A 15,719-nucleotide genomic window follows, 5' to 3' on the forward strand; every position below is an offset into this window, starting at 1 on the left:
AAGCCAGCCAGCTGCGATGCAGCATTCTTGGTGGAAGTACCCAGCTGTCTCCTGAACGGCAACACCCACCGGTTTCTGGGCCGTGGATGTGTCCGCAGAATTCACTTTTTCCGCTCTCCGCCTCCCAGCCCGCCCCGCTCCTCCGCCGGCCTACAATTCCCAGCATGGCTCGCTCCCGGCGCCGGCCTACAGCTCCCGGCATGTCCCGCTCCCGGGGCGCCTCCCCGCAGCGCCGGACTACAGCTCCCGGCAGGCGCCGCGGCGGCAGGAATACATCACCCAGGCGGCGCCGCGTCGCCGCTCCGCGCATGCGCCGCCGAGGGCTGGGCTGTTGCTCCCTCACGGGCGGCTGCGGCGGGTCCTCGCCATGGAGTCCTACGATGTGATAGCGAACCAGCCCGTCGTGATAGACAACGTGAGTGCGGGCGGCCGCGCGTCCCGGGAGCGGGGAGGGCCCGCAATCCCTTTGTCATCGGGGTGGCCGCGCCCCGCCCGCCGCTGCCGCCCCCCCACATCGGCCGGCTCGGCCGCCGCCTCCGGTCCTCTCACGGCGCCATACGGCGTCCTCGGGGGGCGGGGCCGCTCCGCGTCGGCGAGTCGCGATTGGCTGGGGCGACTGGCAGTCACCTGCAGCGGGGCCGCTGCTCCGCGCTGGGGGGGCGCAGCCCCCGCTGCCGCCAAGCTGCCGCTGGTTGGGAGGGGCGGCGCGTCCCCATTGGCTGAGATAGCTGTCAGTCAGCGGGGCAGCCCTCTGCTACCTGCCGGAGCGGGGCGGGACCGTCGCCAGAGCACCTGCGCTCATTGGCAGTTGCCGCTGTCAGTCAGGCGGGGCTTCCCCGTCCCGCCCCACCCCTCTTTGTGCCGGGGGGACAATGGGGGTGCCGGGCCAGGCCATGGCCACCCTCCCAACGTGCTGTGGGGCCGGCCTTGGCCAGGGTTCCAGCGTGCTCCTGGCAGGCCGTGGATGCACCCCCGACAAGCTCTGGGGGTGCTGGCGCTTCCTTGGGCCCATGCAGGACATGGAGCTCTCCAGCCAGGCACCCCTCACAGGCCCAGCGAGACAGAAGCCTTGACCTCTTGTACTGCCCCTCCTCCAGCGCATCCAGCGCAGTGCTCACAACAAGGCAGTGCCGTTCCCTAGGCATGGATTCCCGTGCCTTGGAATGCCACTGCTGACGGATCTGTGCCCAGGGTTGCATCAGCGTAGTGTGGTGGTGCAGATGGCTGCTCCAATGTGCTGATGCTGCTCATTAGCACAAAGCAGACCTTCAGTCTGTGTGTGTAATAGCTCTGCGGGAGATGAATGACAGTGATTCCGTGCCTCTTTGAGATACTTCTGGATACAGTTCTGATTTGCCCCATCCATGCTGCCCTCCCAGGAGGAGGGACCATCCAGGAAGGAATGGGAGGGCCTGTCTTGGACAGAGCCTCCTTCAGTGTACTGAGTCACAAACCCGTGCTCCTCCCTTCTGACCTCTATCGCCAGTGATTGAGATGCTGTTGTTTTGAAGAGTCAGTACTGTGCTCCATTCTTCTTCCACATGCTTAATTTCTCCTGATTTTTTTTGCCATATGAATTTGATTTCTTGGCCTGGCACTTCTCAGCCTATTGCTTTAACTCTCCATAAGGTGAATAATTGTAGGTCTCAGATAAAGGTGGTTATTCTTTTGACTTTTTCTTTATTATGGATCCTAAGTTCCTCTCTACATCTTGAGCTCTCTGATACAGTTTTGGCTTTGTTTATTTCCCTGGAATTTTACAGCAGAGGGATTTGGGTTAGACACTGAAGGAAAGCATCTAATAGAAAATGAGAGTAAGCAGTAAAATTGACTATGTTGAGAAAAACATGTATCTTCTTTATTGAAGATGTTAAAAAAAGCATTAGGTTGATTGTTTTTAGGAATGCCTGTATCAGCACTGGTCCTGCTGCGTTGTTGAGTGATTAGCTAAACAATAAATTTATCTCTAGGTGTTCCGGCGCTGTGAGGATCACTTTGTTGAGCTACTAATGTAGTAGCAGCCTATATTCAATTTCAGCTTGTCCTTTTGTTATTTCGTGCAGTGATTGCTGCCTCTGCCTCGGACCTGAAGGAGAGCTCATGTGCCAGCAGCTGATTCTGTGTCTTTTTTCATTTTATCAGCTGGTCTTATAAAAGCTGATTCTTGTTCTTGCTTCTCTGATAAATGAGTTTCCCCCCTTCCCCTCCCTGTACAAGAAGCAGAATGGAGCAGTTGTTGCAGCATCTGCCTGGAACGCTGGCAGGCTGTGGGCCAAGGAGGCTCGTGGTGACACTGCAGTTTTCACTCTTTGGAGTTCAGGCAGGATGGGAAGTGGAGCTGCACAGAGCAGGTACCACTCTTGCCACTGCTGTTCCATTACTGCTTTTCTGCAGAGAGCTGCAGCACCTTTTGAAGGCTGAATGTTATCCTGTCTCACATGCCTGTGTGTGGGAAGGGGGAAGTGAGATACTGAGCTGGTGAGAGCCAGACCCCTCCAGTCCCAGCCCTGCTCTAGAATCTCAGTGTGTTCCAAAAGGACATGAAGTTCTGTAGCTAAAAAATTAGCAGAGAGGTTTTTTTTTTTCTCTTACAGCACATTGCTCTTAGCTGTATGTTTTCAGCAGGGAGAGCTTTGTAATGTACAGTGGGAGGTTGGAGCTGTACCTCAGCACAACTTTATACTCTCATTGTCTAATTTTTAAGAGTTGTATTCCCATCTGCAGTCCAACAAGCTCTCTCTGAATGGTCTGGTTGCCCTGCTGAACATAATGCACATGTCAGTACTCCAGCTGTGGCCTAAGTCAGTGCAAATTTCTTGACCTCCATGGAACATGGAATTATCTCTTGTTTGCCTTGTAGTCTAAGTGGTGGCATTTTATACAGCTGAGCTGTCAGCAAGGGCTGTTGTGTCTTTGGTTTGTTCTTGATCTTATAAATTCTGTATCAAATAAAACAGTTTCACAACAATATGAAATGTGCACTCTCCATAGAAAGTGCTACATGGAAGATTGATTGGTGATTTCCATTTAAATTTGAGTCCTAAATGCACCAAGATGAATGAATCCATAACCAATTGGCCACAGAGCTAGTAGATGAGCTATGTTCAGGGATGAGGTATGTTCAGTTCCTTCATGACACTCACAAGAATTTTTAATGAATTTATCTTTCTTGACTTCTACATTTTTCTTGTAGTTTTTCTTCTTTTATTCTTTTGCTCTGATTAAAAAAAAAAGATAAACTGCTGCCAGATAAAATGGAATGAAAATCCAGCCAGGATAGTTACTGGTGAAAGTATATAAATTTTTCAATTTGTTTTAAAGTTTTAATAAATCAGAGTTTGTAACAGAAGAGAAGGTGCATGTGTTTTTGCTTATTTGAAACAAAGATGAAAAAACAGGTCTTTAAACCTTCTGAATCAGAGTTCTTTCAAAATGTAAACATTTTCCTCTCATTGCATAGGAATCTCAGACTGGTCTATAATAAACAGATTTACTCAGTGTGCACATATCTTCAAAGAAGTAAAATGTTTTCAAGAAAAATTGAATGGGTCAGAAAGTGCAGGCAGGTGTTTGTAGTGCAGAGATATCAACCAGCTGTTCTTGGTCTGCTCCCAGGCCCTTGGAAGCACACTTGTGTTGAAGCCCCATCCCACCGGCACATTCAAAGCAGTCCTTTGTCTTTGACTCCAGGCTGGAGTTCTGAACTCCCAACACATTTGGTTAACTTTGAACTTCAGTATGTAAATCTGAAAATACAGAACTTGCTGGGAATCTCACCAGGACACGCTGGGCAATTTTTTGGCCTGACATAAGGAAGTTTTAATCTCTAAGTTAAAATAGGAGCATCATTGTTCTCCTGAAACCAGTTCCCTGCAGCAGAATGTGCTAGCAACAAGACTGTTCATAATCCTGAACAAAATATTCACTAAGTGCAATATTCTAATTTGGTTACATTATTTTACTGCATTTCATTCAATTATTTTTCTGCAAGACTTGGCACAGGATGGTATTCTTTCCCAGGCAGAGAGTTGTTTATAAACTATGATAAGAAAAATCAAAATAGTGGTTTTGGTTTGTTCCTTGTTTCACCCAGAAGAGAGTCTGTGTTAAGGGAAGTCTTTTTAACACTTCACCTGCCACTTAGTCACACTGACATCAGTTAGTGCAGACCTTGGGATGCACCTGGAGCTGAGTCCCTGTGTGGAAAGGAAGTAGTTAGTCCTGCCCAGTTGGCAGCTTGGGCGTGCTCCTGGAGCCAGCCTGGCTGCAGGTGTTTATCAGGAGACAAGGATTCAAGCAATCTGCCTTTCATATGCTTTATAAATAGCTGTGTCTGGTTTGCAGAGTATTCCTGACACTCCTCTCCCACAGATGTGTCCTGGCAAATCTGACTCTGGTGCTTTAGAGGCAGGAGTGTCCTGACTCTGGTGGCAGAGTGCACACTCTGTGCAGAGCCTGACATCCCTGCTGATGGAAGTAGCTTGGCAGCAAACGCTGGACTGTGAACGGGAGAGGCTGGGGCCACCCCACATTCCTTTCTGCTGAGCCTGCTCTGGCTGGTAACCTCTGGCACTGGGAAGGCAGCATTGGAAACCACTGCAGCCAGGGCTTGCTTGTCAGAGCCCTGAGCAACTCATCTGGCCCCAGCCTCAAAGCAAAAGTGGTGGTGCTGACCCATGCAGAGGTGGTGAGAAGTGGAAAGCTATGGAGGAGCTGTGTTGCTGCTCATTTTAAAATGCAGTGGGGTAGCCAAAATATCTTTTTGGCCTCCAAACCAGAGCATTCCTACTGCAGAGCCCTTGAGAGTGAACAGGCACCTGACAGGTCACAGCTTTCAGTGCAAGCTCACACACACTTTGCTCCCACCATGGGGCTAAGCAGAACTGTTCCTTGTTCTGCAGGAGAGCTCGTGCCCATGGTAGGCTGGGATTACCAGTGAAACGGCTTATCTGAGGAGATCCTATGAAAATCCACTCCTTAGCAAAACTTGGATGTTCCTGCAAGCTGCTCATTGTTTCAAGATGTCATTCCCTTGTGCTGGGAGAGGAAATGGAGGAGGGGAAGGAGTCAGCACAGATCCAAGTTGATGATGGTGTTCCAGGATGCTTCCGCACAGGGAGTGAGAGCGGTGGGGCCAGATGCCCGGCACTGACTCCCTGCCAGGGCCTTGCTGTGGCTGGTTTTACCCACCCTGTGTTTGCTGCTTTGAATGTTGCAGGAGGCTCTTGGATCTGTGCCTTCCTGACTGCCATCTCTCATCTCTTCTTTGACTCCTCTGATCAAGCTCTGTCCTATCAGCTGTGCTTCCTGCCCCCAGCCTTTCCCCTTGCAGTGTAACTGGAACGTTTGTCCTTTCCCAGTCACAGTCTGGGTTGGTTTCCAGTGTCTTTTCTGACCACACTTGTGCCTCCTTAGCGTTAGCTAGTTCATCCACCGTCTGATCATCTTTTCCCTCTTTCTTCTCCAGTCTGTTTCTCACAATTCTTTGCTACTTCCTTCTCTGACTTTATCTGCCCTCCCTCCATCTTTTCCAAATCTCCTTCTGAGAGGCCTGTAGCCTTCATTCTTCCAGTGCCTCCTGAAGCTGGCAGAGTTCAGTTGTTCTTGCTGGGCTTTCTGGAGTGTTCTCCTCCCCCCAAAGGTTATCTAATATCAATAGACACCTGTGGAGTGTGCGTTTAGCTTCCTGCACCCCTCATGTAACCCTGGCTAGAAAAATACTCGTCCATACAGGGTGTTTGGGTGTGTGCAGAGCAGTACCAGGGTGCTTGGGATGGTTGTGCCCTGTGAGATGTCACTGCCAGACAGGGTGCCGGTCACTCTCTCCAACAGCCAAGCTGGGACTTCCCATCCCCAAGCAGCCTGGAGAGCCAGTCCCTTGGGAGCTTTATTCTTAGTAGAAAGGAGAGCATCTGGCAGTCCTGATGTACTTTGCTGCTCCTCTCAAACTTGTGAAGATGATGGAATGAGTGCTAAGCTGATGTATTTGTCTCTTGCTTCCACAGGGCTCGGGTGTGATTAAAGCAGGTTTTGCGGGCGATCAAATACCAAAATACTGCTTTCCTAACTAGTAAGTATTCTGCTGGTCTTGGCAGCTTCTTAGTACTGTGTACCAATTCTTTGGTATGTAGAGGGGAAGAATTGCCCAGTTTTATGAATGGAAAAATGAGTTATTCTTTTCTGCCCGCTGCAGAGAAGCATCAGGGAGATGAGAGCTCCACTGTTAAATATTTTGAGAATTTTGGGTACACACACACACATCATAAAAGATGACATCACTTTGTCAGGCTCAACACACAACCAAAGCTGTAGGATTCTTTAATCTGCACATATGAGGAAAAGGACCTGGAAAAAGTAAAATTTGGCATAAGAAGTGTGAAGACCTTTGTATTTTCTCAGTGTGTGGTATAATGTCTTGATTCCTGCCAGACTTTTTGGTGAGTTTTCTAAGAGTTTTGCCAGGATGAAGACTGCTGGAACAGGAACTCTGAACAGTCACTGGCCTTTATTTTCAGTGTGGTGGGTTTTTAGTGAGTAGTTCTGTGTTCTGAGCAATATGTTCTGTATGGGATGGTGGGTCATGGGACACAAATGTCTAATCTGAGAAGTCTGCTTGAGGTCTGGCAGCACATGTGGGTCCAACACCTCAGACAATTGCTCAGTCTAGCCATGTTCATCCCAGGCACTGTTGAAACAGGTGAGTCCTGAATAGTCAGTGAAAATATGGCCAGGCTCAGCTGGTTTATGTCCAGCCAATTCAGAACTGTCTACAGTCTGTCCCCTTCACCTCTGATTTCTGAGATTAGCTCAGAGCATACCTGGGTCTGTTTGCACCTGGTAGCACCCCCAGTCTCACCCACTGTGAAAGTTCTGGGTAGGACAGAGAGAAGCACAAAGTATGCAATCCTTGGGTGCATCTGAGCTCTTTGTAGAAGCATTTACTGTGTTGTCTCTGTTCTAGTGTGGGCAGACCAAAGCATGTTCGTGTCATGGCTGGTGCTTTAGAAGGGGACATTTTCATTGGTCCAAAGGCAGAGGTAAGAGCACCTGTACACTGCACTTGTCCATGTATTTCAGTGTGCTGCTGTATGGGGGGATGTGGCAGCTGGGCTGTGATTCTTTGGTATTGTGTAGGTCCAAAGAGTAGAACAGATTGTCACTTGCATGTGTGTCCAAGGTGGAATGTGAAGCTAATGTCAGCCAATCTGCTGACACAGGCCTTTGATATATCTCTTTTTCTTTTTAGGCTACTTTTAGCTCTATATGGTTACATATTTTTGACTGGGAGCTTTAGAAATGGACCCTACTCAATTGCTATGTATCTCCCTGTTGTGGGCAGGAAGCTTCTCTCCACAGTCCTGCTTCTGTCAGCATGTAGTCAGTTGTGTGGTCACATTTCTTGTGAGCCCTTCAAACTGCATTCCCCAGTAACATCCTATTATGTTTTTTTTTATGTCATGGCTGATCTGGTAGTACAAAGATACCATATGATAGGTGTCTGTGTATGTTGACTTTAAAAGTGTTTTGATGGAATATGCTCTGCCAATGTCAGATGTAGACATTCCTGCTTGTATGAAAAGGCCTTGTCTAGGCTTGGCTTCTCTGGGAGAGACGTTGATGAATGTTCAGGTTTTGCCCTGTATGCTATAGATAAGTTATCTTTTAGTGGAATCAAAACTGTAGGTGAGTCTGACAGTAAGTCACAGTGCTCAGAAGTGGGATTGTTGGAAGTTCTGATGCTCTCTTGTTCTTCCTGTTTGCTCAGGAGCACAGAGGTCTTCTTGCGATCCGATACCCGATGGAGCATGGCATAGTGAAGGACTGGAATGACATGGAGCGCATCTGGCAGTACGTGTATTCTAAAGACCAGCTCCAGACTTTCTCAGAAGAGGTGAGAGACCACGTTATGTAAAGGCACAGGCATCATTCAGTGTGTGTAACACCAGGAGCCTAGGAACTTGGAAACATTTGGGACTTTTCCTTTGGCCTTCTTTCTGAATGTGTGTCTGTTGCTAAATTAGGTTCTTTCACGTCTCAGGAGATACTGCACAAGAAGTGTCCAAAGCAGAATTCTTCTCCAGATCTGATGGTCTGGCCTAACTGAAAATCTGCCTTTCACATTTGCTATTCACACTCTCTCTAATGATTCTACTCTTGGCCAAGTGTTTCTGACTTTTCCTGTTCTGCCTGCACATCAGGCATATCCACTCAGCAGTGACATGAGTTGAAGTGAGGAAGGAGAAAACCACAGTCCTGTGGTCTGGAAGGATCAGACCAAAAAATTATTAAATCTCTGAGAGCAATCTAAGTTGTGGAGTAGGAATATTTCTGTCTGCCTGTGCTGAAAGACCATATGCCTTCACCCTTTCTTAGGGTGTGTATTTGGCTTATCTGGCTGATTTTTCTCACTGAGAGTCATCCTACTTCTCCTTCATGGGTCAGAGTTACTCACAGAGGAACTTCCTAACACTTCTTCATAACTAAACCAGAACCCTGCTGGTCTTCCAGCCTAATAGAGATTATTCAGTCTAATACAGCTCAGCTGAAATTACTCCTTTGTACCTGCCCTCTTGCACCAGTGGTTCCTAAAATGAATAAATAAGCAGAAACATTTAGGAACGCACCACTACTGCCTCCTGGTTACTGCAGCACAGCTCCTTCTTCTCTTTCCCAGCATCCTGTGCTGCTGACAGAAGCACCCCTAAACCCACGCAAGAACAGAGAGCGTGCTGCTGAGGTGTTTTTTGAGACCTTCAATGTGCCAGCACTGTTCATCTCCATGCAAGCTGTGCTTAGCCTGTAAGTGTCTTTCATCTTTGATTTGTGTTTGCGGAATGTTGCCATGAAATCCATTCTACAAAAAAATCATGGAAGACCTCACTGATGTCTTCCCTGATTTTTCATACAAGAACTGAAACTCAATTTATGTAATAAAGAGTTTACAGGAAATTTGCTGAACTGCCAACAGAACTTGCATTTTGAGGGGTTTTTAGGCCCTGTTTTATATGAAATCTTTGCTTCCTGAGTTGAGTGTGGATGTGCTGCTTGTCTGGGCTCACTTTGAGTTGCTTGTTCTGACTTGAGCCTTTGTCCCTTGGTAGCTACGCGACCGGCAGGACCACGGGAGTGGTGCTGGACTCTGGGGATGGCGTCACCCACGCGGTTCCCATCTATGAAGGCTTTGCCATGCCTCACTCCATCATGCGCATCGACATCGCTGGCCGGGACGTCTCCCGCTTCCTGCGCCTCTATCTCCGGAAGGAAGGCTACGACTTCCACACAACCTCTGAGTTTGAGATTGTCAAGACCATCAAGGAGGTGATGCCCTGCCTTGTTTCTGTGTTTGTCCAAGAGGGGATTTCTTCTCAAGGGAAGTTGTGGCTTGTAAAATCTGGTGGGAAGTTTCAGCCTACCTAGCTCTGCACCTAAATCCATTGGTAGAGGGAGTCCAGGGCCACTAAGATGATTAAAGGACTCTTACATGTGGAAAGGCAGGGAGAGCTTGGACTGTTGAGCCACAAAAAAGGTTTGGGGAGAGTCTCGTTGATGTATATAAATGTCTGAAGGGAGGGTGCAGAGAAAACAGAGCCAGACTCATTTCAGTGATGTCCAGTGACAGGACAAGATACACGAACTGAAGCACAGGAGGTTCTGTCTGAACATTAACTTTCTTTAGCGTGAGGGTGACCAAGTGCTGGCACAGTTTGTCTAGAGGGTTGTGGAGTCTCTATCCTTGGTAATATCACCTGGATGTGGTCCTGGACAGCCTGCTTTAGGGGACCCTGCATAGACAAGATCATTTGCAAGAGGTCATTTGCAACCTCAGCTGTCCCATATTCTGAGAGAGTTATAGTCAAAATCACATTAATCCCTGTTGAGAGGCCGTTAACATGGAGGTGAAGATGGGCTGGTGGTTCAGAATTAAGTTTTGCATTTACCTGTGCTGCAGTTTTTCAGGGTCTGATGATGGCTTTCAGTAGTATTTGCTTCCCTTCATGGAGTAAAATCCATGGCAGCTAGGGATCGCAAGTGGGATATTGCAATGTAGTTTGCCTGTTGTGAACCTTAAAGTTCTTTTCTCCAGCACATAATACTGTTGAAATCAGTCTCCCTGAAGGGATATGTGGATTTTGATTATTAGTAAGAAAAACATTTTATCAGAGGCATTTGGGTTTACCCATCTTATCTCTTTCTCCTTGACTCTGTTTCCTCTCCAGCGTGCCTGCTACCTGTCAATAAACCCCCAGAAGGATGAGACTCTGGAGACTGAGAAGGCTCAGTACTACCTGCCAGATGGAAGCACTATTGAGGTTTGTAAAGACCACTCTTAGAGAATTCCTCATGTGAGGCACAGGGTTTCCAGAAAAGCTCCGCAGTGATGGGAAATTTCATGCAGTGTTAGGTGGGAGAGGATAATTTTAAAAGACCATAACTCATCCTAGGCTGTTGACTGGGCACTAGAATCTTTAAGGAAAGAAAACTTTACTAGAAACCTCACAACTTCTGCTAGAAGTCCTGGGTAAGGATGCAGTGTAACAATGGGGACTTTGAGCTGTTTGAGAGCAGGCTCTGATCTAACAAACTTTATGCAGGTCAGGTATGGAGTGTGAGTAGGTGTCCGCTCACTAAATCCATCAGTGGTTTTATATACAGTGCCTTTTGTCCTGCCTAGAATTGTCTCCTGTGCATTAACAGTTGACTTGAAGAATTAGGAATACTCCTTAGAAGACTCAGCCCAGTATAGAATGGTTGAAAGAGAGGAAATACAGGTTTTACCTCCACTACCAGGGCTGGATTTGCTCCCTTTATGCCAGACCTGCCGTATGGGGCTGAACAAGTTTCTTCATCTCTTTCATCTGCAAATTGGAAATGGTGCCCTTTGTAGGGGTTGTAGTTCAGACTGGCATTCACTTGGTATCTAGTGATGCAAAATGAATGTTCAGGAAGTTTCATTACTCTGAAGCTTCACCTAAGAAAGGCAGGCCCATCTGTAGGTAGTGAAGAAAGCCACACTGTTCTCTTCCCTGTGTCCTAACTTCTGCTCTTGCAGATTGGCCCTGCCCGTTTCCGAGCCCCAGAGCTCCTGTTCCGGCCGGACCTGATAGGGGAGGAATGTGAAGGACTTCACGAAGTGCTCGTTTTTGCCATTCAGAAGTCAGACATGGATCTGAGGCGAACGCTGTTCTCCAACATTGTGCTGTCTGGAGGCTCCACACTTTTCAAAGGTTCCTGCTTTTCCTCTTTCAGTGTGCTGTGACATACCTGATCTCGCTTCTTTCTCATGTGAAACTGGGAAGATAACCCAGATCACCCAGTTTGTCCTCTGGGGTGAGGGCTGTGTAAATTCTGCTCTATCAGGGCATTTACTTTCTAATTTTCTGAGTCCTAGTCATACCCTGCTGGGTAATGCAGGACGCCCGCCCTCGTACATCACTTTCTGGGCTTTGAAGTATTTTCCTGTTTTTCTCCAATCAATACCTGTAGAAGGACTGAATAGCTGTGTTTATTCCTGCTGCTGTAGCTCATGATATCTGAGACTAGATACCAAAAAGGACTCTTCCATCTTCTAAGGTTTCTTTAGGTCTCTGATATGTGAGAGTTCAGTGGTCCTAGTCCTATATGAGTGTCAGCTCTGTGTGTGCAGAACGGTTTCAACCCATCTCCTTGGGGCTCAGTTGGTGCTTGCTGACCTAAAGATACCCTCTGCCAGAACCCATCAGTCTGTTATCCACTGGTTGACATCTCCAAATAGATCCAGTCTTCCCATTCAACCCCGTGTACAAATGGGCTGGACACAGGAAGAATGCCTAGGGAAGGAGGAGGTCCTAGCTAAAAACCTTGTTTGCTTGACTCAGGTTGCTGCTGAGGAGTAGAGCCCATTGTGCCAGTGTTTGAGCTCTCAGTGAGACGAAGTCCTGTTATGTCATTGTCTGTATTCTGTGCCTCCCCAGGCTGGACTCTGTGTAAGATATGGAATGGGGTATTTATATAGGACTGCATAGGCCATGTCCACATTGTTAGTGGATGGAACTTGGGATTTTGCTGAGGTGCTCACACTGCACATTTTCTGTCTTGTGTAGGGTTTGGTGACAGGCTGTTGAGCGAAGTGAAGAAACTGGCTCCGAAGGACGTCAAAATAAGGGTGAGAGCCATCTCTTTTGGGTTTGTCACTTACCAAGTGTGTTGGTCTGTGACCTTGAAAGAACCTCTCTCAGACTGCAGCTGCCATTTACTTCAAATCAGAAATGCCTTTCCTGAGACACTCACATGCCCAACAGCATTTGCTGTTGGCGATGAAAATCAGTTTGGTTTCATCACTGAGAAGGTGGCTCCTCTGACATGACCCCTGTCCAGGATTCTGGACCAGAGTGGTTGTTTTGGAGGCACTGCCAGGTGTCTTTCTGTTGGGAGAGATCACATCCGTGTCAGATTCTAGCTGGCGTGAAGTGTGGGCAGTGCGCTAGGATGAGCAGACTGAAGCTTGGGGAGGTACAGACTGATTCTCTCTCTCTTCCAGATATCGGCTCCTCAGGAGAGATTGTATTCCACGTGGATTGGGTATGTATGTGCTGCACAGCAACACATTTTGCTGTGGGATTGGGCTGGGGAGGCACAGCCCAGTAGCTCTCATGTTGTTATCCCAGCTGGTGCTGTGCATCAGGGTGGTTGTGTTACTCAGCTGGGCAATGCTTGCTGTGTTCTTGAAGCAGCAGTGGGAGGGGGCAGGTGGTGCCAGGCTCTGTAGTACTGGCACCTTTGAGGATTGTGGGAGAGGGAGTGACTGTCCAGAGAATGTATCTGTCATGTGTAACTGAGCACCTTACTGTCATGGGGAAGTGTCACAAAAGAAACAGCCCATCTCTGCAGAGGCACTATGAAAGTGCCCCCAGCATTTTCCTTTAACCTGTAACATGCCTGTCTCTCTGTAGTGGCTCTATCCTGGCCTCTCTGGACACCTTTAAGAAAATGTGGGTTTCGAAAAAGGAATATGAAGAAGATGGAGCTCGTGCCATCCACCGAAAAACCTTCTAGCCCTGGGACCTGTCCTCAGTCTCCTCCGAAGACTCACTTAAACTCGCTTTTCTGAGTCCGAGTGTCTGAGAGCTGCCTGTGTGTGTGTGTGTGCGCCAGCATGCCCCGATGTCACTGAGCAAAGACGACAGCAGCAGGAGGGTTGTATTAGTACTACTAACTTCTTTTTTGTTTTGTTTTATTTTTTTAATGGAAAGGAGAAAATACCAATCTACATTTCTCCAAAATGGCCCATTCCTTTTTCATTTCAGTCCCTTATTTTCTGTATCACAGTCACATCTGTCATTGTAAAACAAGCAAAAACAAAGGGAACAGCTTATAGAAACTGCCTGGCAAGCCAGAAGGGAGCCAACCACTGCAGACTGCTCGTGCAGGCTTTAGTCAGCCTGACTGCAATGCCTGGATTGTCTGGAAACACATAGCTGAGGCCCCATAGCTACTTCCTTCTTCAGCGGTGTCTTCACCATCAGTAAGTTTTTGAAGTTGTTTTTAATATATTTTTTATTAAGAGAAAGCACATTCTCAGCAGTTAAGTCCATTTGCCCCCACTGTTTTGGTGTGTGAGTGTGTGTATGAGTGTGTAACTTCTTAGCCTGATGTGGGGTCTGCACCACAGCTGGAGAAGTTGGCGATAGGACTTAGTTTGTATTGCATGGAGTAGAACAAAGCAAATCTAATCAGCTATCATTGTACTAGACGGTTATTCTCTCGTACCTTGTTTTAAAAACCTTTTCTCCTCTGGAAGCAAGTACCCCGGAATGGGCGTGAAGGCACTTGTGTGTTCCCCCTCAACCTGCCAAGATTTACAGTGCTGACTTCTTGTGTTCTTTGTAAGAGTCGAGGCTGTTTCCCTCCTTCCTGCCATGTCAGGGCAAAGGGAGCATGTATTCACAGCCAGGCATGACTCTTGTGTACTTTATCCATTCTGGGGCAAAATAATAATTGGGAAGGTGCATTGTAATGTAAGAATTGTTTTATTTATTGAAATGTCTGAGGATCTCTCAAATACTGACCACAGCACCTGGGAATTACGCTTTGGGTCTTCTTTGAGCACCTGTTGCCCAGCTGCCCGCTGCTCGCACTGCGCACAGCACCCGCGCTTAGCGGAAAGGCCAGCCCTGCACCACCCCGTCCCTGCTCCGTGGGGACTCGCTGGTCACTGGGAATGCACCAGGGGAGGGGACAGCAAAGCGCTGGGAGGCCGTGTGGGTGGCATTTGTGTGAGCAGGAAGTTGTCCTGCTGGCCGTGTTCTGCACTGCAGTGCCTTTCTGCTCACCTGCTGGCTGCTTTGCTTGTACTGCTCTAACAGCCCTGGGAAGCCTGCAGACCTGCTTGTGTTGGGGCATGCCACTGTTCCGGTTTTACTTGTGCATTATTCGGTGCTCTCTTTTTTTCCTAGTAGTTTTCTGCAGAACATGGCAGTAGCAATGGAGCTGGACTTGGTGGCAGTTCCTCCCCGTTTCTCTCTTTTCTGTTCTTTGCCACACATCACCTTTGGGTCACTCTCAGGTGCAGAGATGGGGTAAGAGCTGGAGGATTGCCACAGAGGTGAGGGAAAGGCCAGTGCACTGCCCCAGCTGAGATAAACATTAAGCAGCAGCCAGTTGCCACTGCAGGAACCACGTTCTTGGGGCTCACCCCTGGGTTTAGAGAGGCTGTAGGCAGGTGCACAGGGTGGTCTCTCCCAGCTGAGGCTAGGCTGCTTGTTCCCCTCGCCCCATCGGAGCAGACTGTTTTTAAAGCAAGAACCTGTCAGAAAAGAGCCATCAATGCTCAGCCTTCTGCTGGGAAACTGGTTGTGTTCTTGCTGATTTGCTGCAGCACACAGAGGGGAATTCCAGCAAATTCTTCTCCGTTCCATTACTGTGTGCCCCAGGCAGTGCTCTCCATCCCCCCAGCCCCTCCGCTGGCCTTGCAGCAGCAGTGCTCCATTTTGTAACCTGCAGTGACTGGGCAGGACGGTGCTGTCTCCAATCTAGCATTTGTTTGGTCTGCCTGACTGTTCCCTCGCACACTGTCCAAACCATGTTGCCTGGTGGTGCCCAGCATACTTAAATAAAGTCATTCATATACAACACTCAAGCCTCCTGGCCTCCTCTCCCCACATTTGCAATTTCAAGGAGGTAACTTGTGTTCTCTTGCCTGTGCAGAATTGTTGCTGGCCAGACTGCAAGAAGACACCATCTTTGGTCCAAGATTGCATTCCTGGTCTGGCTTTTGTGGGAGGAGATTCCTGGGCTGCAGCCGTGGTGTCTGCATCTACTCTCCTTTACATGTGTTATCCCTGAATCTTCTGTCACTGCAGACAGGTGAAAGGGTGGAAGAGGGCACCCTGGGCTGAGAAAGGGTGATGCCACTGCTGTTGTGAGAAGAGCTGGTGCCAGCCCAGGTGTTTGCAGAGATAGCAGTGAGTAGTTCTCACAGGGAAGGTGGCACAGTGCACAGTGCCCAGTGCTATGACTGTCCCATTTTGTCCCCAGCACGCACTGGTGTAGGAACAGGACAAGCCTAACTCTGGGCTCTTCCAAAGCAGCAGGAGTAAGTGATGCCTCCCTTCAAAGGCAGGTGCTCCCCTCTGCCCCCTGCAGAAACAGCCAAGCCTCAGTGCAGTTTTGTGGAGAAGGAGCTGTCCCCTTGTCTCCACCCAGCCACAGCTATGTCCCCACAGCACCACATCCACCCAGCC

At 48.4% G+C, this 15,719-nt stretch overlaps 1 protein-coding gene across 1 annotated transcript; it reads left to right on the forward strand.

Moving 5' to 3' along the window:
• The first annotated feature begins 288 nt into the window (after positions 1-288).
• On the forward strand, positions 289-15,110 carry ACTR1A (actin related protein 1A). Its single transcript, XM_063163314.1, has 11 exons — positions 289-415; positions 6,006-6,070; positions 6,962-7,037; positions 7,766-7,891; positions 8,675-8,799; positions 9,102-9,318; positions 10,218-10,310; positions 11,051-11,225; positions 12,081-12,142; positions 12,518-12,558; positions 12,930-15,110. The coding sequence occupies exons 1-11, from the start codon at positions 368-370 to the stop codon at positions 13,030-13,032; spliced, it is 1,131 nt and encodes a 376-aa protein (XP_063019384.1). The 5' UTR covers positions 289-367; the 3' UTR covers positions 13,033-15,110.
• Positions 15,111-15,719: the final 609 nt, after the last annotated feature.

This window comes from Melospiza melodia, chromosome 9, assembly GCF_035770615.1.
Source record: "Melospiza melodia melodia isolate bMelMel2 chromosome 9, bMelMel2.pri, whole genome shotgun sequence".
Classification (NCBI taxonomy): domain Eukaryota; kingdom Metazoa; phylum Chordata; class Aves; order Passeriformes; family Passerellidae; genus Melospiza; species Melospiza melodia.

Bases quoted from the DNA above. Each gene is read 5' to 3' on its own strand.
- ACTR1A (XM_063163314.1), top strand. From the start codon at position 368: ATGGAGTCCTACGATGTGATAGCGAACCAGCCCGTCGTGATAGACAAC. The intron at 6,071-6,961 runs GTAAGTATTCTG...TCTCTGTTCTAG, and splicing joins AAATACTGCTTTCCTAACTA to TGTGGGCAGACCAAAGCATG. The intron at 7,892-8,674 runs GTGAGAGACCAC...TCTCTTTCCCAG, and splicing joins TCCAGACTTTCTCAGAAGAG to CATCCTGTGCTGCTGACAGA.